We start from the raw sequence: 22,293 nt of genomic DNA, 5'->3' as shown, positions 1-22,293 counted from the left end.
AATGGAGCCAGGTGGCAGGCGGTAAAGAGAAAACAGAGTCAGAGCTGCGGGATTCACAAAGGAGACTTCATTAAAGATAGAGCAAGCATCAAAGGGTGTGTGTGTATATGTGTGTGTGTGTGTGCGCAAGTCCAGGTTGGCTCCACAGCACACACTGGAAACTTCATTACTTCGTGTTCAGGACATATTATATGTGCACAAGTAATGGAGTATGCACTTGCTCAGTATGTTCCAGCCTGTCCGCCAGATTACACTCGTTAATGTGTACAGCAAGTGAGTGTACGTCTAGATGTCTATTTGATTGTGTGCCAGGCCAAGACGAGTTTTAAAAAGTCTGTCCAGAGAGCTCCATATGGAGCATTGATGTTGGAGAGTGCGGTCAAGAGGGAGCGAGGTGGAGGGAAGGAAAATGAAAGGAGAGAGAGAGGGAGAGAAAGAGAGAGAGAGAGAGAGAGAACGAGGAGGCCTTTTCTTTGGCTTTTCAACCTCTGTCATTAAGCTCTCCCATGTCAAAGACAGATGGAGCTGGTGCCCTGTGTATGTGTGTGTTTATGTGTGTATATGTGTATGCAGGCACTTGCAAGTGCAGACTGATGTGACCCACCCAACTCTACACACACACACACACACACACACACACACACACACACACACACACCATTGAGCCCTGCCCTTGATTCTGCCCCCAGCGGGGCGTCTCAGGGCAGCTACCAGACCTCTGCCATCTGCAGTCAGTCAGCCTTGAGGGTCGGACAACTCATCAGAAGTCAGTTAACTTAGTCAACTGAGGTTCCTCTTTGCAACATTAAACTTTTATTTCTTATAAAAGATCATTTTCTAGCCTTTTGTGATTCTGATCACATCGCCCTTCATTCTTTTGTTTCATCTTGCCCTTGTCTCATTTCAACTTGTAAACTGGCAGCCAGGGTGGATTAATGTGAGGGGAAATGGCCGAAAGTAGATTTAGGGGAAATGTTCTTAATATACTCATACAGTGACATGTGACTCAGTTTTGTTCCGCGGTTTGCCACGACAACCTCAAAACAGAGAAATCTCAATGTTTCATCACACTTCAGAGTCTTGCAAGGTCAAGTCCACCAATGATAAAGTTTCAAGTTTTGACTGATGAGGTTGACAACATGTAACAATAACAGTGTGGTACAAAGTCAAGGTATTACTATTGCTCATTTTTGAAGCAGGAAAGATTATTAACAAGGTTCCACTAAAGGCACACTGAAAGATTGAGGCTGGATGATTAACTGTTAATCATTAATCATGAGTGCTTTTTAAATGTAGGTTGGAGTCAATTTGTGCATCAGGAGCTACCACTGTTACTATTATTATCTACTATTATGTGTTTTTATCATATGTAAATCATATTTTCTTTTTGACAAGTCCTCTGTTTCTTCACATCCATATTCTCTCTCTCTTGTGGCCAGTTGTGGATGGTTCATAGAAACTTTGCTAACCGGCAGGACTGTGAGAATATTCGTAGTGACCCTGCCCTCACCACTCTTGACTGCCTGCAGCGATTGTTGGCGTGCATGGTGGCACATGCCAGGCAGCGGTGCCAAGCACAGAGCGAGCCTCCAACTCCAGCCACGTCTCTCCGTTTTCTTGCTTGCTGTCTTGAAGGCTTTCTGTCCATTCCTTGTCCTCTATTTACGTCTTTCTCATTGTCCTTCTCGCCTACACACACACACACACACACACACACCCCCCAACACTTGTCCAGGGTCGACTTAGGATGCGAGTTTATTGCCCAAACTTGGCTGCCTTCACTCGTGACAGTTTTTTCTCAATGATTAAATATGTGCTTGAAAGATGTGTGCGTGATACCCATGCTGCAGGCCACACACAGCATGGCACAGTGCTGCGGAGGAAGTGAGTGTGTATTAAAGGAAAAGGCCTGATGTTTGTGCTTGGTGTGTGTATATATGTGTGTGTGTGTTGGGGCTGTGACATCAGTATGCAGGTATTTTTCAATAGGCTGCCAGGGCTAATGTAGCCAGCAGGCTCAAATTTCCAAATTTCTCCCACTTAGCCTGAAGTCCCCTTCACACAAACACATTCACTTGCTTGGTGAGACATGTTTTTTTTTCCACCCATTTTTCTCTGTCTGGTCTTGAAAGTTTTGAAAACACGTCACACACAGGTAACTCTCAAGGAGCACAATGTCTCAATCTGGGCATGCTTTTGTCTTTCATATCATGCTGATTTTTTGGCATGGCTTCACTGAGTAAGGCCTGAAGGCATGCCCTTTAACAGGTTAACCTGGCAACACCAGCACATGAATTCACTTCACTTATTATGTCTGGAAAATACCATAAGCTTGTTGACAAATGTCAGTTTATGCTATATGATAGATGGCTCAGTCCTCTTGTTCTCACACATTAACATGAACCTCTCATGCACCTGATTGGATGAATGCACCATTTGCTAGACTGCCATAAGTCTTTGTTTATAAAAAAGTATGGCTGCAAATGATAATTTGCATTATTGATTTATCTGCCAGTTATTTTTTTTATTTTTATTGGTTTATTGTTTGGTCTGTAAAACGTATAAAAAAACAATGAAAAATGTATATTGTGGCTTCTCAGTCTCCCAAGAAGACATCTTCCATTGTCTTGTGTTGTCTGAAATTCAAAGATATTCATTTTACTATAATGCAAGATAGAGAAAATCAGCAAAGTCTCACACTTACAACCTGTGATTTAGATTTAATCATAAGCAACTTTGGTTTATCTGTTAGTTCAGTGTTATAGCCACTGATGGTACAGTTGTAGACAAATTGCTCCACGTATGTTTAACAGAGAGTAAATAAATTTACCGACGAGTTTTCTCTTGTAACTCTGTGTTTTCAGCTATGGTTAGAGCCGGGTTCATATATTTGGTGTCACTGAGGCGGCCCTCGGCTACAGAGGCCAGTGGAAGCTGCGAGGGAGCATGGTGTTGATAATAAGGTGTACAGCCACTCCGAGGAGTTGTGATATCTGCTATCAGCCCTCAGGCAGGGAAACCAGACACCTTTTTACAGGCCTAATCCCTCATCCCATCCCTCCTCTTTCTCTCACGCTGCTGTTTGTGTGCACTGTCCTGGAGCTCTACTGTATGTGTGTGTGTGAGAGAGAGAGAGAGAGACGAGTGTGTACGTGTCAAATCCATACACGCAGTCAGATATGTGGCCTCATATTCACACTTAGCCTGTGTCAGAGTACAGATGACCCACCATGGGTGACAGATGTGTGAAAAAGGGTTTAATTAGACACAGATTGACGCTTACGGTTTTCTTGAGGTTATAACAAGTGTATTTCAAGCACACTGTAAAAAAGGATCTGCTTTGGACGATCAGAGATAATGACACTGAAGTGGCTTACCTTTTAAAATTAAAGTTAAAATGTATTTTAAAACAAAATAAATGTCATTTCTTGAATTATAGAGTTATATGATCTAAATCGGCACCCATGCTTTTTATAGGCAGAGTTGGCAGATGGAGCTTTTTGCATCTTCTTGAGGACCTAATGAACATATAAGTAATTTCTCCATCAAAAATAAATGATGGTTTTGGTACTGTTGTTTATTGTCAGAACTAGCCTTAGCCCTGTTTGTTTGGTAGTATGATCTGTTTCAGGCCACATTCATATGCACACTGGTGCATGAACACACTGCCTGCTAGTTGACCCCAGAGGTCAACCCCTAACCCTTGACCTTGAGCATATGAATGATGGCGTCTGGCATCTGTGTGTTGTGTTTCAGTCCCCTGGGAATCCCCAGCTCTACAAAGGATAGATATATTTATGTGTGTGTGCATCTGTGTGTGTGTGTCCATGTATGTTTGTCTATCTGCAATCTAGACAAAACATGAAAGTGCTCAGCCAAAGGTGTCACATATTATCATTTCCACAGCATCAGAGTTCAAGTTTGAATTATGCTGCCATAAGGTTTTTGTATGTGAGCTCATTTTGGAGAAACTAATATTTCTGAAGTTGCATACTTCACCAGATTCCAGTGAACCATTTACTGTTTTAGCTCTTACTCTACAGTGAAATGTCAGGTTTTTGATCTATCACATGCATTTCCTTTGATCGCTCGCATATTTTGAAATCTAATGGATTATATTTCGCAAATATTACACACCCACTGTGTTCGTTAGAAGTCGATTCTTGAGCAACACAGGAAAGCTCAGTCACTGTACATCAGCTTGGATAAGAGCATCAGCTACAGAAAATGCTTTTATTTAAATTACATTTGTAGTGCAGGCAGTTAGGTTCAACTGTGATCAGTCTCAATTTAAAGAACAATTATTTTAATATCATATACTACATAAGCTTCATGAACTGATGTAGCAGTCACAGGAGGAGCTTCTGTGCCTCTTTCTCAACTTTGCCTCTAAAAATGGAAACATGGCCTGTAGTTTCTATGCTGAAGTTGTCCTGATGTTACAGTGTCTCCATTCCTGTGAGGGCAGACATTATTTCCTGCACGGTGCCTCTCAGTTCCCATGAAAAGGAGTGGTTCCTGTTGTGTTTTTGTATAGCGTTTGGTATTTAATATAGTGTCTATGGACAGATGAGTTGAGGGATTTATGCTCCTCCATCAGGATGGTGTGGTACTAACACACAGCGGCTCTGTATCATTCTCCGATTTTCCCAGCACCTCCTTTTAAAAATGTCAGAACTATGATAAGCCTTGGCTGCTCTCTGTTTTTCCCTGTGTCTACTCCTGGCAGTGCATGTTGATGGTGAAATAAGCATGAAGGAGGTTGTAGAAAGGCTCATTAATCTCCCTTTTAATTATGCAGGGAAAATTTTAATTTCGCAATATTTCAAAGCTATTCTCAGTCCTCTTGCTCACCACAGTTATCGCTCGCCATCAGTATGAAATGCAGTACTTCTATGGCTCAGTTCCTACTAAGGATACATATTTTAAGCAGTTTATTAACTTAATTGTTGACCACATCAATGGTCAAACAAAGTATTGGTAATAAAACCATCTGCCCTGCAGAATATGGCCTCGTAAAGTTGATATTGTTAGATAACCAAATCTGATCTGACCATATTGTTGCAACCCTGCTGTACATGTGTTACCACAGCATGCCAAAGTTTGAGAAAAGTTAACTTTGCTCCTGTTGATTTATTAGATTTATCAGACACACGCCGGAGCAACAGAGCAAGTGTTTGTGCACTTTTGCATTAGTGTATGTGTCTTTTCAGTCTGGCACAGTGCTGAGGACATGTCAGGGTGTGTATTTTTGGTCTCTTCTGAGCCTTCGGGTGTTCATGTGTGTTTTTTCCTCAGCACCGTTTGGACTGTCAGTCACAGCTGTCAACCACATCCCCATATGAACGGCAGGCTGCGTTCACACTCCCTCAATCAACCCCCCTCCCCCGTTGCATTCGCCTGTGTTGACGTGTGTTACATGTGTTTGTGTGTTAGCATGTGGAGGTGGGTGGTCGATGCTCTATTCATAGCAACTGCCACCCCTCTCTGTCACCAATACCTCATATGTCATACTAGGTGTCAAAGAACGATGAGAGAACCCACCCTGTTTTCCCGCCACGCTGCATCCGGAGGTTAATTTTATTCATTCTCTAGCATATCATTGCACTGCAGATGCACTCGCAAAATATACTTATTTTTGAATAGACATCTGAGAAGCAACATTTAATGCCCATAAGTATTTATTCCTGGAGCATGGATGTATAAAATAATAAAGTTTGGGTTTCTGCCATAGAGGTGGGTGTGTGAGATTAAACTAGAGGCACAGTTATGAGGAGTAATGTTTTTGTACCAGGTGGTTTTAGAAACTTGACGAACCTTTAAACATGTGCCAACATACAAAGCGAAGGTGGAGTTGGTGTTTAAACTAAAACCGAACATGTTTTTTTTTTTTTTTGTCATTGTCAAACGTAGATCTATTGGAAACTAGCTGCTGCCTGATAGCCTGAGTATCCATTTTTGCTTTTGTTCCTATTTTGGAAAGTTGTTGAATTGTTTTGTCAAAATGCCTCTTATAATTCCCTCTGTCCAAAGGTTACATATCCAAATTGCTTGTTGTCGTCCAAACAAGTGTCCAAAATCCAAAGATAATTAGTTTTAGATCATATATAACAAAGGGAAAAACATTTGAGGAGCTAGAATCAGAAATCATTGATTGGAAAATACGTGATTATCACCAGTATCAAAAACAGGGTTCCTGTGCAGATCATTCCAGCACAATAGGAAAAAAAGTGTTTTGAAAAAAGGTTATAAGGCTGCATGCACGTGTGATCTACCCATGAATTGTTGTTGTCATATTGCTGGCTGTTGCTAACATGTGAAAATGCTGGCCAAAATCTCAAGATCAAATAAAGACATGAGGCCTAAATATGGTGCTGAAAAGGAGAATGTTTATTAATGCTGGCAAACTGAAAATGAAAAGCGTCCTCACCCAGTTCCACACACTCTTCTGGACCACTGGATATCTGTGCCTTGCCATCATCCAGCTCTGGTCCAGATTTGATTAATCTTTTTTTTTTTTTTTTTTTTAATTCTAAAAGATGCTTGTCAGACTTTAGCATTTGCGGTTGCATGTGTAGTCTGTGAAACAGGCCTGAGGGGAGGTTGGGTGTGGAGTTTTGCTGTGTGTGCGTTTGAGTTGTATATGCTGTTGGTTAGAGGTGTTGGGTTTAATAAGCTACCACAAAAATATGCTCTGTCACCCTGTGGCTGCTCTTGTGCTCAGCCTCTGAGAAATTAAAGTGTCAGTGTAGTGTCAGTCTGCACATTTGTGGACATGTGTGTATGTGTGTGTGTGTGTACTGCAGCCAATATAATAGGAATTGTATTTTTTAAGGGTTTAGTAGGTACAATTAAAAAGATAAACTAATATTGAAAACATCTTTCATATGGCAAATATCTCCTGAATGATAAGAATCAATATATTTCAATATTAACATATTAATGCCTCATACTTCCAGTAACATTACAAGCATTTCATTTCTCCCTCAGAATATTGTTGTTGGCAGGATGGAGGAGCTTTTATCAATTTTCCCATGACTCTCAGGTTTCAGTTTTGTTCCAAACAGCATCCAGAACAGTTCGGCTGATGAGGGTAAACCACCGCTGTGAGAGTGTGAGCTGACAGCTTGGGTTTGCAAAATGGAAATATCAGCCACGAACTCCTTTACACTGTGAGGCACTGTCTCAGATTAATATGTGCATTCCGGTAAACAAAGAGGTGACATGACGGGAATGACTGTTTTACTTTCACGTTGTTCACGTCCCTCTGAATTTTCTGTTTCTTAAAACTTTGAACCAGTAGTTAACACGCTCGGCGGTTCTGTTGGGACCCTCATTCTGTCAGTCACAAGCCAGCCGAGCTAACAGACGACGCAAAGAAAGGCGCTTGTGCCAGCCACAGTCTTTAAAATTAAATGGAGAAAAATCGCTGACTTCAGACAGTTGCTGTTTAAAATCTTGTCTTTACTGGGAATGTCGAGTTATACTGAGCCTGTCTTTAAAATATGATGGTAATTAAAACAGTTAACTGTTGTTTACACACTATTGTGGTCGCGGTAAGATAATTAATTGTAGCTTTACATAAATTGACATCTATAAGGGATGATATATACAGAATAAATCATCCTCCATTAACCCTTGAACACCTGCCTCATGACATTCACGATGAGATGATGAGATCAGATGATAATTATCATTTTAAAATCATAGTAAAATTGAAAATAAAAACACAGTGGCAGACAAGCTTACTGGTTATTTTTTACTTAAGGCTGCAACTGACAATATCTTTCATTATTGATTAATCTGCTGATTAATTTTCTTGATTAATCATTAAATTTTTTGTCTATGAAATGTCAGAAAATAGCGACAAAACTCTATGAAATGTAAAAGCATCAGATATCCACGTTTGAAGATCTGGAAGCAGCAAATGTTTGTTTTTGCTTGAAAAGGGACCTTCTGCAGATTATTGTTTTGTTGATTGACTACTTGCTTAATTGACTGATCATTGCAGCTGATCCTGCAGGGATCCTCAATTGGTCTGACTGTCTTGTGGTGGCATTATGCCACGGCCTCAGCTTTCCTTATCTTGGCTCAGTTAGCACTTCTCGTAATGGACTGTCCTGCTTTGATATTCACCAAATAGCACATTAACAAGAGTCTCTATTAGAAAATCTCGAGGCCTAAGTGCCAGTCTTTTGCAATGATGGACACATGCATTACACAACAGCCACTATCAGCGCACCTCTGTAAGCCAAATGTGACGTCACTCTCACTTCCCAGTGAAAGCACAGAGTCAGGACATCCTCTTCCACCGCTCACATGTAAATGGAACAACAGTTTGTCCCATCTTCTACCAGCTCACTGGCCTTGGCACACTTTTAATGGCTACACACCATTAGTAACTGTGCCAGGGTAAGCTAACAGTCAGTTGGCTTAGCAGTTTAATGGGCCTATCAGGTTCCTAATAGGAGATTGCCAAAGTAAAAAAAAAAAGAAAAAAGCCCCATTACAGGGTTCATAAACAGACCTGAAAGGGATGAGAAAAGTATGGGAAATTAGTTTTCTAGTTTACAAGTTGTGAATGCAGAGCGGCTGAGGTTTGTGAAAAGGGAGGTGGTTTTGTGTCTGTTTATACTGTCGATCTCTAGAGAACATGAAGAGCGCTGCTGCTGAAATTGCACAATAATGACATTTAGATGTGCTGTAACAACTGGAATGCTTTATCCTGTTGGGTTGATGTGACTGCTATTTGGACGCAGTTGTGTTGATACAGAAATATTTACCAGTAATGCAGTAATGCAGTAATTTTTTTATTGTTTTATTGTTTTTGGGTTTTTAAAAAAGGCAGAGAAAGTGAAGAATTCATACAGCCAGCAGTTCATTGTGGTGCATCTGAATGTAAAAAAAGATGAGGGCGAGGGAGATGAGATGATGTTACAGAGTGTGTGCAAGTTGTGCTTCATAGAAAAAGACCAGCATTCCCCCAGAGAAAGTGCAGCTGAACTTTAAAATGCTTAATACACATAATCGTTTATGGAAAAATAATGCTTCCCCATATTCTCCTTTTGTGGGTTTAGTGACAGAATTTCAGTCAGTTCAACAGTTTTGCATCATGTAAAAAAAAAAGAAAAGGAAAAAAAGTGCAGTTGTATGCAAAGCTAAATGAAGAAGTTTCCAGCTGTGTCATATTATGCTTGTCACAGATACTATGATGAAACATTGCTGTCATGATTGTCACTGTCAAACTAGCAAACTCTTAAAATTTGGTGCCTTTTGTTTCCTCGGGTGATTTTTCTTTTTTTCTTTGTTACAAAACTGCATTTAAATAAATATATAAAAAAAACATTAGCTCTATATCCTTTCGTCAGTCTATCTGTGTCACTCCACCTATTGAAAATGATAAGAGAGACCTGTTGTGAGCTTAATGCACTTGTGACCCCTGTTGCCGTCTGTCTTATTATAGGGATATTGTCACTTGTTTTCTCGCTGCTGTCGGGCCGCAGTCTCTCTCACCCTCATTGTGTCCAGCGGAATAAGTGATAGTAAGCAGGAGATGAGGAGGAGGAGGAGAAGGAAGGAAGGAGGGAAGGGAGAGTAGTCATAGCGGATGGAGAGCAAATCAGATGAAACTCCTCTTTACACAGAGCTTCCTTTTCCTCCGCCGACCCCCTGGCCTGCATTCAGACTGTCTGTGTTTGCATTAGGTGCAAAGAGACATCAGTTTTAGTAGCTGCAGTTGCCTGTGTTCAGTGCCGCAGTACGCGTAAGAGGTGCAAAAGAAAAAGAGGTGACACATTTTGTTTTCAGGCATGAATTTAATCACGACCCATGTAGCACTTTTGCAGAGATTGAGCTCTCGTTGCTTCAGAAGAAAAATGATTAAAAGGATGAAACAAAGTTAGGCAAAATAATAGAACAAAAATCATAAAGTCATTTAAAAAGCATTGCAAAATGATGTTGAAATACAAAAACAAGTACTCCGGGCTTAGGTTACCTTTGTTTTTAAGTCATTTTGATATTGAATGCAACTTATGACGATTGAAGTAAATCTGAATATAAAACAAAGTAAAAAAAAAAAAACTCATTAACTATTTCATGAAAAGTTGCATTTCACTGTCAAGTCCCTGAAAAACTGCAGATGCAGCAGTCAGCTTTCTTTTGCCTTTGCAACTCTACCTTTTGCGGTTTCCTGTGTTTGGTCGTCTTCTCTTGTTGGTGTTTTGTATCTACACTGAGTGTGTTTTTAAAGTGAGCTCATGGAGGTGAGAGGAAACGTGGACCGTGGTTTTTCACAGAACTTGCAAACCCACCTCCTTAACACCTCTGACCGCCTCCACCATTCTCTGTACGCAGCACGACTTCACATGAATTTGGACATATGCATGGTTTAAATTCACACACAAACGCATGTATTCTTAGAAAAAGCATCTATCATGCGTGGGAATGGATTTTGCTTTGATTTTATTTTTATATCTTATGATGGATGTTTCAGAATGTTTAAAAAATAGCAAGTAAATGCTGCTGTGACTGATTCATGCTCCTTGTGTGCAGACATGGCTCCTTGTTCTCTGACTCCCCCTATTTCACTTGCCTTTTCTCTCTGTGTATCCACCACTAAATCATCGCACTTCATCTCTGCGTAGATCGCATTCTCCCTCTTCTCCACAACACGCCATCTATTCCTTCTTGCCCCGCCTCGCCTCGCCTTTAATCTCACACTACACTTTTCCCTGCAGTATCCCTTCCTCCATTGCTCCCTGTTTGCAGTGGAGGGAGTGAGGTTTAGAAGGGGAGGAGGAGGGGAGGGAGAAAGAGGGAGAGCCGTCTGGAATCCATTAGCCATTTGAGGCATCAGTGTTTCACTGTGGGAACCTTATTGATTGCCCTCCTTTATAATTATTCCACCTCCACTCCCTCCTTCTGGGTCTTGCACCAATCATGTTTTCAGTTTCACTCGCTTTCTCCTGCCCTTTATTCCCCCTTTGCCTCTTTCTTTTGCTTTTTTGTTTGTTATTTTCATCCCTCAACTTGTGTTTGCGTGCTCCTTTTTTTAATTTCACACTGTGCCTTCCAAAACCTCCAACCAACCGAGTCACACACTGTGTGTTTATTGATGTATTGACATGCAAAGCTACCATATCCTACACAAGGAGAAAATCTTGACTTATTCACACTGTATCCTTCTTGCAGACACACACACACACACACACACACACACACACACACACACACACACACACACACACACACACAACCCCTCTATACAATCACCTCTGCATGCTACCTCCTCTTTATCCCAGCCGTGTGTTATGAGCCGTTTGTTACTGTGGTGGTATAATAGACACTGTGACGAACAGTACACAAGATTCACGATTTAATGAGTGTCGTGGTTTTAGGGATCGGCGTTGAGTGTGTTTGTGTCACATGAGTTTGAAAAGCGTTAACTCTGCACAGTCCGTACACACATTAAAGAGCATTAAAGGAAATTTCCAGTATTGTTTTAACCTCACTACAAACCTATGTGCACTGAAGTAGCATTGGAGTGATGCTCAGGGAATGTGTCGTCTATGAGCGAGTATTGTCACATAACTGTCACATAATCTCACAATTTGATTTAGAGCTGCAGCAAATACTTTATTAGCAGATTAATCGATAATAAATAATTGTTATTTGAAGCTTTAATGAAATTCGATTTTGATTCCTTGTGTCATAATTTGATTCTTGATTCAAAACGATAAAAAACTGGCACAACTTCCTGGCTCTTCAGGGCACTAGGTGTCAAACATGGATGTTTTACAAGCCATTCGCTCATGTTTTGAATCCACATAACTGGCTTTGAGACTTAAATAGCAAAAGAGCATGTGGGAGTATGACACGTTTTCTCTATTTGAGACTAATAAGACTTTAATTGTGTGGTTCATACTGAGCCGATGGTCATTTACTGAACGGCTCATCACAAACATAAGGTGTGTACTCTTAACACCTGTACTGATGACAGAGAACCTGTAGAAAGGAACAGGCAAAAAGTTGATATTAAATTCACAACTCTCACTAACATTTCACCCTTCTTTTCTCCACTCTTCCGCTTGTATCAGTGACACATCAACATTGTTTTTTGTTTTTTTTTTGTTGCGCTTTAATGAAACATATAAATTAAAATTTCAGCGCTTTGGTCTTGCTTTACCATCCCTTTTTATTGCCCTCTAATAGCTTTTACAGGTATTCTTGTATTACCTTTTGTGGATATTTTGTGTGTTAGTGTGCTTGTGTGTTCAAGGAAGGCAGATCAGACCATATTTCTTGTAACATATTTTACATGTCAGTTTTTCTTTTTACAGACAAAAAAAATAAGTAGTTGACCAGAAAACAGTCATCCTCAGCTGTGACATGTTGCAAGTTTACAGCCTTTCTCTCTACATCTCTAGGCTGTGGTTTCCTTGTTACATACAACGTATGACTAAGAGCTCTCCGCTATGAGTCAACCGCAGTTTACTGATTCATCAGGCTTCCAGCAGGCTGAATTTTTCTGTAAGTTGTCTGTCCACTCTTAGGACAGAATCTTTATGGTAGATGACAGTGTATGGTGCTGTCATGATACTGGAAATTCATCATTAATTGACTGTAATGTCATGAAGTTATGAAGCAGAAAAGTTCCAGAGTTGAGGGGAGAAGACGTCGCAGAAATGTATTAATTCTTGAAAAGTGAAATGAGCCATTATGCACGTGTCTTCCTCCCTTGCTGTATTAATTAAGCATATTAATTGCCCTTGATATTGCAAGATGTGCCACTTTTTTTTTTTTTGGTCGTCTCACTTTTAGACAAAATGAATCATTTTCCAACATTTTCATTTTGTATATTTTGCCACACTTCACCGTGACTTTGCATACAAATCCCAGTTAATTAGTTTTCTTGTTGTGTAAGATTCACACCACCCACTGGTCATTTATAAAGACCGGTGACGTGATGAAATTAGTCATATCTTTTAGAACACGGATGCATTTACCGTGTTATATCCCAGCGATCTGGTTTTCAGAAATGCTGCATGTTGCCTCAGATCAAGTGAAGTTTACCCTCCACTATTACGCACCATTGAACTGGAAGCTGCGTCAGGAAATTATCAAGTCAGATGCACTTGTTCCATTTTTGCAATTCAGATCAGGCACACATGAAGCCTGAAAGCTGTTGCTGTAGTGTCTGCCTGCTACACTTTTGATCGCCTTCCACCTGAATGGATTTACTATCATTTAGTCAAACAGTGAGGTCTCAACCATGTCTACAGTTTATTAGACGTTTAAAGCTGTAAGTTGCAAAAACCTCAATAACCAAGATAAGTGTTTGTAGCTTTCCTCTGAGGCCCCTGTGATCTCAAGGTGTCCAGGCTTTATAGTTGGGTTCATGTGGTTTGTCGTGTACGAGTTGTCGATTCTGCTGTTGCACTTGACTTCCTGAAATATAATATTAATAGTGTCATATTTTAGTGAAATATGAAACAAGAACAGCTGCTGTTTTTTTCTGTTAATGCACAACCTGTTTTGACATGCCGTTGATGGGAATTAATCTGAATAAAGTTCAGTGTCTGTATTCCTGCTTTAACCTGCCTGCGGCCATGAAAACAAGAAAATACACATCCTGTCACTTGCCTCTGCACAGAGTCACTACACACTGTCAGGGCCACAGTGTGTGTGTGTGTGTGTGTGTGTGTGTGTGTGTGTGTGTGTGTGTGTGTGTGTGTGTGTGTGTACGTACGTACGTGTTTGTGTTTGTATACGTGCACAGTTGTGTAATGCAGTGTTTACTCTGCGTGTGTTTGTGGTCGATAACCAGCCCACTCATGTTTTCTTCTCACTTTGTGTCTTTGTAGGAAGTTCGGGGAGCGCCCTCAGCCACAGCGCCTAACAAGGTGAGTGTGCGCGCACACACGTCCACACAACATAATCTTCCCTTAAGACCTTGTTTGTTGTCACACTGATATTTGTATGTCTACCTGTGTGTAGTGTAGACACATTCTGGTGAATACAGTAACAACACATCTCCCCTAGTAAATAAATGAGCTCCCTTTTTCAAAACCCTTTAAAAGCAGTTGACTATAATGGGTTAAAAAACGACAAACTCCTCCTTTTATACTTTATAGTATTTAGTTGATATTAATACCTCAAACTGAACATATTCATGTTGATCAAAATACTTTTCAATACAATTTTCACCTCCACCTTCATAATCCGACAGGGATTATGAATTTTCTAGCTGTACACAAGGTGTCTTGAAAGGTTATAATCAGAAAAAGGTGTATTACCTTTCATATTTGGTCAATGGGCACATGGCCTTTGGGGAAAAAAAAAAAAAACCCAAAAACATCCAAATATATGCGCAAATCGGAAAGAAACGCAAAGGCATCAACTTCACTCTTGGCCGACCTGTCAGCGTTGAGGAGATCATTTGCGGTGGTGATTTCCAGAAGAGGGTTGATGCAGATTAAGTTAGACATGCATCTGCAAAAACCACAGAGTAAAATAGAGCACCGCATGGCTGCATGTTGTTGCAGCAGCAACGCCGACGACAATGCATGTGTAGTTTTAGTCCTGTGTAAGATCGTCTGTACTTTTAGAGTCGAACAGCTGGTATCTGTTGACCCCTGCCGCATTACATCATATTTGTTATGCTGTTGATTGTTTATTCGTTAGGTCTCTGTGTAGTTGTTCACTCCAGAATCCTCTGAGACGTTGCTTTAATACGTTTGTGTTGAAATAAACCTCCATGTATTGCAATTGTTTGTAGAGAAACATGCCAGAAAGGCAATAATTCACCCTTCCAGAGGACTCGCAGTCTAAACTTGCACTCCGTGTGCACCGCGCTGAGCCTTGCATTCAGCAGAGCTTGGTCGAGCAGCGCTGCAAGTTTTTGATTACTCTGTTCCTCTCAAGTTTGTTCCAAGTCATTTGGAGGAACATTTGGGTGAACAGAGAATGTTGATGGATGTTGTGGCTTGCTTCTGGAGGCTTGTGTGTGTGTGTTTTTATGGGGTAAATGGGTGTGTGTGTGTGTGTGTGTATGCACTTGTTTGCTTGTTGGTGTTTCTCTTTGTTACTGGGAGCGGGCATGGGTTTGCCCGTGTGTGTGTATGTGCTCGTCTTCTGCGTGTGGCGCTCAGCGGGGAAAATGAGGGGTTGCATATTGCCTGGAACAGCCGAGCTTGGTTTTGGAAAAAGGGGCCCCAGCACCTTTTGATGTGTCCCCCTCTTCATTCATGTGCTGCCAGTGCGCTGGCTTGCACTGGCCCCTCCATTTGTCTGATGGTTTCGATGGCCAGAAATATGACGGACACAAAACACTCTTTGCCCAAGAGCTGAAAGGCACAACTCCTTAACTGTGTGTGTCTTTGTACCCATGTGTATCGTGGTGTTTTGTTCTTTGTGTTTTTCTCCATAGATCTGCCTCAGTGTCCTCATGTCTGCATGTTCACTCACACCCACCCACTTGTCCCGCTTCCTGCAGCAACAACAGCCCCACGGTTTTCTGTCATGCAGCAGCACAGACGACTAAAATGGTGCGCCGTCCTGCAGGGGCTTTTTAGGGCAGCTAAAGCTCCGGGTCCTGCAGGGCCGCCCTGTCAGGAAGGCTACTCGACTGGAAATACAATACGTGACACACATACACTGGAAACGAGCGCACACAGACACGCACTCGCGTGTACACACACACACACACATCTCAGATTCAGACAGATACACATGCACAAATCTACACACAAACCGACACAACACATGAGCATACAGGCTGGATAAGCTGCCTCTTCTGTTCGGGGAGCCGCCCCTTCAAGGGCTTATTCTCCCAAACAACGGAGGAAGGGCCAGCTCTGCAGAATCCATCGCCTCAGATGGAAATGCTCTATAGAAACTGTTTTTTGGTTATCTGCTTCTTTCTCAAAAACTCTTAAATTCAGACAGAGATAAAACCCCAATGACAATTGATTTGGCCCAGGCTATTGTTTGGTCTGAAATCACATGCTTGCATTAAAATTTTCTTGTTCTTGAATTATTTTGTTTTGCATGTTTTCTCTTTTATCTTATTAATATGAAGCGTGCGATTGGTTCAAAAGTGCACCTTCGGTCTCAAATCAACTTAATCTGCCATTCAGCTTTCATTGTATAGACTTTTCTAAACGTTTGTTTTTTTTACCTCATTGGTTGTTGATGCTGCAGGCTATTAGACAACCCACACCTTTGCCACTGTGACAGAATGTGCTAGATTTTGTTTTGTACTCTTTTCAAATAGTAAGATATCAGAGCTGAGATCTAGTAAACGTTGCTGCAAGATTGCAAGATCCTGTTGTTTTGGACAACTTCCTAACAGTATTTTAGAGGCTCACAGGGGATTTCTGGAGGTCAGATGTCAAACATTGAACCGGCACTTGTCTGTTGGTCACTTCATAAATGGAGAAAACCTTTTTGAAGGAGGCTGAGCAGCCTGAAGTGGCCTTAGGTAAATGTCTTAACCCAAGCCCTGACACAACGGATGTGTGTAATCTACCTTTTGTGATGCACAAAGGCGCACACTAATTGCAGTCTGATCATCTTAATTGAGCTATTTCGCAGTACACGTGTGTATTAGCATGCCTCGCCACTCTGTGTGTGTGTGAGTGTTTGTGTGTGTGTGTGTCTGTGTGTACACAGGGGGTCTTGTGACGGCTCCACTCTGCTGTAGACGCTGTGGCAGATGTACAGGACAGATGCCTGTCTGCTCCGCTGCATCTGTAGCCTGGCTTAACCTAGCCCCTCCTCTCTCTCTCTCTCTCTCTCTCTCACACACACACTCAGCCGACCCCCGTCGTGCCTGCAGTCGAATATGTCTCTTTTTGTAAATCTGTCTGGCACATTTTTGTCTCACTTGTCAAGTATTTCATTTTGGTTTTCTCTGTTATTCTTTGTTTTCTCTCTTCTTTCTCTCTATCTGTACCTATGTCATCCCTTCTTCTTCTTCTCCTCCTCTTCTTTGCTTGATGCTCATTAGCAAAATTTATCAATTGAAATAAAGCACAACAGAGCTGAACCTGCCACTTACATGAAGTTCTCATATCATTTGCTTCTTGTCTATCACTTTGTCTGACTCAGTTCCTTTTCTCTTTTATTACCTGCGTGTTGCATATACGGCCTGAATAAGCATCTTGTTAGTAAACAGCCACCATCTACAACACAAATCTGCTTGGATTGCAGTAGCTGCTAAACCGCTAGTTGGTTTTTTTTTCCTGCTCTGATGCATGGCTGCGTTGTCATCGCTCATCTCTGGTTGCATGCTACTTTTTATATTACATGTGGATGTGGCTTTGTGTGTGTGTGTGTGTGTGTCTTGTTCCGTTAAGATTGAAATGGCCATAACCCTCACTTCCTGCCTCTGATGAAATCAAACGAAATAAGTATTGATTTTCCAGCTTGTATTATTTTGTTAAACACCCTCTAGATATATCCGTATTTTGAGTGTTTCAACTTTATCCTATCCTTTTTTATGTTATATGCATATTTGGATTCTCTTTTATGAGCATGTTTATATGCATATGTACGTGTCTGAATTTCTTTCAGCTTGTGTGTCTGCACGCATAGGAAGTTCAGCTGTGCACTGGTCACTGTCTCTCTCACTTCTCCTTCCCGTCTTCAGCGCTCAGGAAGAGATGTAATCTCTATCTGAGAGTTTGCGTGTTCCTGTGTTTCAGTTTGTGTAAGAGATGAGTGATTAGTCAGACGCCCCTGTTATACCCGTCTCTGATCCCTGCTATTATTATGGGTGTCATTGGGTGTGTTATTGCCATTAAGTCATGTTTGGGTAATTGTTTTCCCCCTGTTTTGCATATGTTTTTAATCTCTTGAAATCTTGATTTCTCCCTGATTTTCCCCATCGCTCTTAGATCTGGTGGGAAAAAAAATAAAATCCCCACTGTATGACATCGTTGCACCTAAATACTGTGTCTACTTCATCAAATATTTACTTTTATTTTTACACTTATTAAATATTCAAACCCCAAAAGCCATGATTTTTAGGGCTGCATCAGATGGAAAGATTTTACATGTCTTGTGCATCATGTTATACACATTTCCCCAAAATGCAGCTGGACATATTTGGTATCTTTGTAAACCTTGGGTTCCCCACTAGAATTTAAAATACAATCCTGTGGGTTTGAACAATGCTTGGCTGCACAACACACATTTGTAAAGAAGGACCCACCACTGGGGTTATGTTATTCATTGGATCACAGGCCATTTGATTATTGCCACATGTCGGGGGCATCTTGGTTATCTTCTCAGAGGTTCTTTTAGTGAACTGTGGTGACTATCAGAACCCCTGTGAGTGATGCACGTCTGTCGTGAGAGGGAATGGTCTTTCCCCGATTCAGCGGCCGTGGGACGGTTTTTGCTGAGCTCTGTGACAGTGTTAACCACAAGCTGTCGCACGTAACCTTGTGACACGATTGACTCTGGTGTCATAAAGGAACTGTGAGGAAATGTATTTGAATATTTACTTGTGGTTTTGATCTGAATGTAAAACGGTATCGATCATGAAGCCAGTGGCGTGTGGCTGATTCATCTTTCAACTTCTTTGGGGGGAATTGGTGAACGTCAACAACGTTTGCAAGATGGTGTTGAAATGGGAATGTTAGCAAAAGTGTTGTTTTCACAGCAGCAGCAGTTTAGTTACTTGGTGGTAAATGGATATATATCACGATTTTGGAAATATAGCATTGATATGAATTACAACAGCAATTTTTCTCATTATTGGTTAACCCTCCACTCACTGTCTTCATTTCATTTTGTGCTTGTTTTGTTCGATCAGCTGTCTGAAACCCAAAGATGTTCAGCTTACTGTCACAAAAGTCAAAGAAAAGCATCGACTCCTCATAACTGGGAATCTGGGGCTATGTAACATTTTTCACATTGGTTAAGATGTACACCAAACAACCATAATATCCCCAGTTTGATTGATGCCAGGGGCCTTAATTGATCATCATACCTCTGTTTCTACATGTTTCCTGTCTGTATCCCTACTGTTGCTTTCTCATAAGACGGAGATGTTGGAAAGATGATCACAGTAGTTGCTGATTAACTCTTTTTTTTTTGTCAATGCTAATATGAATATACGGATACTGACCATGAACCATGAATAAGAAAGCTTGTGTGTGTGCGTGCGTGCTGGATGTTGCTTTATCTGTGATGTCACCTGTAAGACCAGCAGGTCATAGGCGCCGTCAGAGATGCCCTGCTGGCCTGCCATCAGCAGGTTTGCACTGTGTGTTCTCAATTTTATCAATGAGAGCAATCAGCTCAGGAGTTTCCCTTGGCTTAGAGTGTGTGTGTGTGATTGTGTGTGTGTGTGTGTGTGTGTGTGTGTGTGTGTGTGTGTGTGTGTGTGTGTGTGTGTGTGTTTGTGTTTGTGTGTGTATTGTTCACTTAAGCCCCAGAGAAAGGTTATGTCAATTACTGTAAACAAAAGAAAAACAAGTGAATTAAGCATCCATCAAATATATCAGAAATGTTTTCATCAAACCGCTGCTTTTAAACGAATTTGGCTGAAGTTGCTTTCACCCCTTTCCCTGGCTTGATATAATTTTCTCCATGTGGTGGTTAGATGGTATCAGATTGCATCGGATCAGTTAAATGGCCTCAAATGTTTGGAATTCGAGGATCGTACCTCCATCATGTTCAGTTACAGCTGCTGCCCGTCAGTAATGTAGCAAACACTGAATAAACAACAGAGCATAATTTGCTGTTGCTCTGAGACCTTAATATTCAGAAAAATAATCGTCTCATCACACAGTGAAGTGAGAAATAAAACATTTCCCAGTCCATTATGAAATGGATGAACCGCAAACCCTCTCAGCTACCCCCCCCCCCTTCCTCCTCTGTGCCCCCCCCCTCTCTCCCACAGACACACACACTGTGAGGGGCCCCTTGCTTTTCATAACAAAGGCCCTGTCTAACCCGAGCGTGCGGACCAGTATTGCGTGGCAGAGTGGAAAGCTGTGTGTGTGTGTGTGTGTGTGTGTGGGAAGCCCTCTGAGCACCCTGGCGTGTCAGGTGTCACCGACATCTGTGCGTGTGCGCAGACTCGGTCGGACTGTGTTAATGTCCGCGCATGTGATGTCTCTTAATTGTGCATCTAAAGCCTGATCTTTGACCCCCGTGCTTCTCAGCTCAGCGTTATCTCCACCGCTCTCCCAAAATATTAAAATACATTTTGGCTTGTTTGTGTAAAGGAGGTGGGGAGTTGTAGGGGAGGCGGGAGGGTTTGGCGGAGTTGACAGAAGTAATTGGAGCGCGGACCTTGCAACATTTTGACACGAGATGAGGAATCTTTGCTGGTGAGCTCAGCTCAGTTGTTTTTGTTTTTTCAGCTCTGGTGTTTTCTTTTCTCTTTTTCTTTCTTTACCTCCCTCTCCCAACCCCTTCTCCTTCTCTGCCTCTCTGTCTCTCCTCTTCTCCCTCGTGTTCCTTTCCCTTGCTCCTCGCTGTCCCTATGAGCCGGTCATTAACGGTTCAGCCCACCCCCACCTCAAATGGACCCAGCTGGGGGAGAACATAGCTTTTTGGCTAGCAAGCCATGCAAGTTCTGAGGCTTTCCAGAGGTCATTGCAACTGACTGTACTGTGTTTGTGTGTATGTGTCTGTGTTTGTGTGTATGTGTCTGTGTTTGTGTGTATGTGTGTGTGTGTGTGTTTCTAAATGTTTTCATTCCATACTGAACACTTTTTTTTCTTTTTCTATCCATCTACACTGAAGTGTTGCCTTTTAAAAACCGTCAGGACGATCCGACCCCAGAGGTTTCAACACACACCCAGTATCACTTCACCTCATCTGCTGGATAATAAAGTGACCTGTTAATGAACCTGTGTCTCTCTCTCTCTTTCTGTCTCCCCTTTTTCCATCTCGCAGAGAAGCGATGAGGAATTACCTGAAGGAGCGAGGCGACCAAACTGTCATGATCCTGCACGCAAAAGTTGCACAGAAATCCTATGGCAATGAGAAAAGGTGAGTTGAATATAAACAGCTCCATTTATCAAGGTTTCTCCAGACTCTGCTAATCCTCGGAGGTTCATAGATGCGAAATCCCACAGTTTTATAAGTATCTGAACTCCCTGGATCACTGTCCCATCTGAGATGAACACTGCACAGACTGATTTCTTATCGGTCCTAAAGGAATAGCTCAACGTTTTGGGAAGTAAAATATTTGCTTTCTTGCTTAGAGTTGGAGAAGAAGATTGATACCACTCATTTCTGTGGGGTAAATAGACTGCAGCTGGTTAGCTTAGCTTAGCATAACTGATTTTTTTGTGCAAATTAAACAAATTTGATACATTGTTATGTTATGTGCCTGACTTGTTCTTGGCCCTGAGCAGGCTGGTAGTTTCCACCTGTTTTACAGTCTTAACGCTAAGCTAAACTAACCAGATGCACACACATTGACATGGAGGGTGTGTGATGGACTACTGTGTGTATTAAGTGCAGCTCTGTCGCTGTGCATATCTTTTGATTGTGCTCTGCCGCAGGGACTGCAGATGAAAATTAGCTTTTCCCATTTAACTGACAAAATGTTCCTATTATTCTATTCCTTTAAGGTAAAATAAAATGAGGCTTTTTATAATCTAATTTTGACCATTGTCGTGTCTCGCTCCGATTTGGATTCTTTGTTGTTTTAACCAAAGTAGAAGTTCAACATCACACGTAATAAAATGTTGATACAATACGACGTTTAATAAGTTTGCCCTCGTCTTCCTTCACCTTTGAGAAGTTGACTCATTCATTGCAAGGATTTATGGACAGGTTAGTGAGTCAATGAAAAACACACATTCCAGTGTGGGTATCTTGACCCTTCTGACCTCCCATATCATAAGAGGTAAGAGGAGGAAACGAGCGGCGACCCTCGTGTATGAGGCCAGGTTCAGGTGAAGGCTGCAGGGAGTGGGGAAATAGCAGCGATGGGAATATGGGAGATAAATGGCTCCAGGGGCAAAGTCCTGGTGAAACCATGGAGAATTCAGTTGTACAGGTTGAAGGACGAGAGGATACAGGTCTCTGAAGTGAACCTGTTGTTTTGCTTTGCTGCAATTTCCATGCGATGACTATAACAGGTTCCACAGTTCAAAGATGAGTGAAGGGTTATCACTGGCTGTCGCAACCTCTTCTCTTTTCCTCCATCTCTCTCTTCTGCTCTTTTGAACCCTGTCACTCGTCTTTTCTTCCGCAAACCCCTTCCTGTAACTCTGCTCATCTTTCTACCTCTCACTCTCCAAACTTTTTATAGCCCCCCCC

The 22,293-nt window shown here is 41.6% G+C and overlaps 1 protein-coding gene across 2 annotated transcripts in view; it reads left to right on the top strand.

Moving 5' to 3' along the window:
- Positions 1-22,293, top strand: part of rbpjb (recombination signal binding protein for immunoglobulin kappa J region b) — a 43,762-nt gene that overhangs the window by 10,811 nt on the left and 10,658 nt on the right. For both annotated transcript variants that reach the window (XM_087171251.1, XM_023396845.2), the window contains exons 2-3: positions 13,863-13,901; positions 20,917-21,012. In XM_087171251.1, the coding sequence (XP_087027377.1) occupies positions 13,863-13,901; positions 20,917-21,012 (135 nt within the window). The remainder of the gene's footprint in view (positions 1-13,862; positions 13,902-20,916; positions 21,013-22,293) is intronic.

Source organism: Seriola lalandi, unplaced genomic scaffold, assembly GCF_002814215.2.
Source record: "Seriola lalandi dorsalis isolate HSWRI2012SDOR001 ecotype SW California unplaced genomic scaffold, Sedor1 jcf7180002054983, whole genome shotgun sequence".
Taxonomy (NCBI): Eukaryota; Metazoa; Chordata; class Actinopteri; order Carangiformes; family Carangidae; genus Seriola; species Seriola lalandi.
The sequence above is the reverse complement of the archived record's forward strand: the minus strand, read 5'-3'. Positions and strand labels throughout refer to the sequence as shown.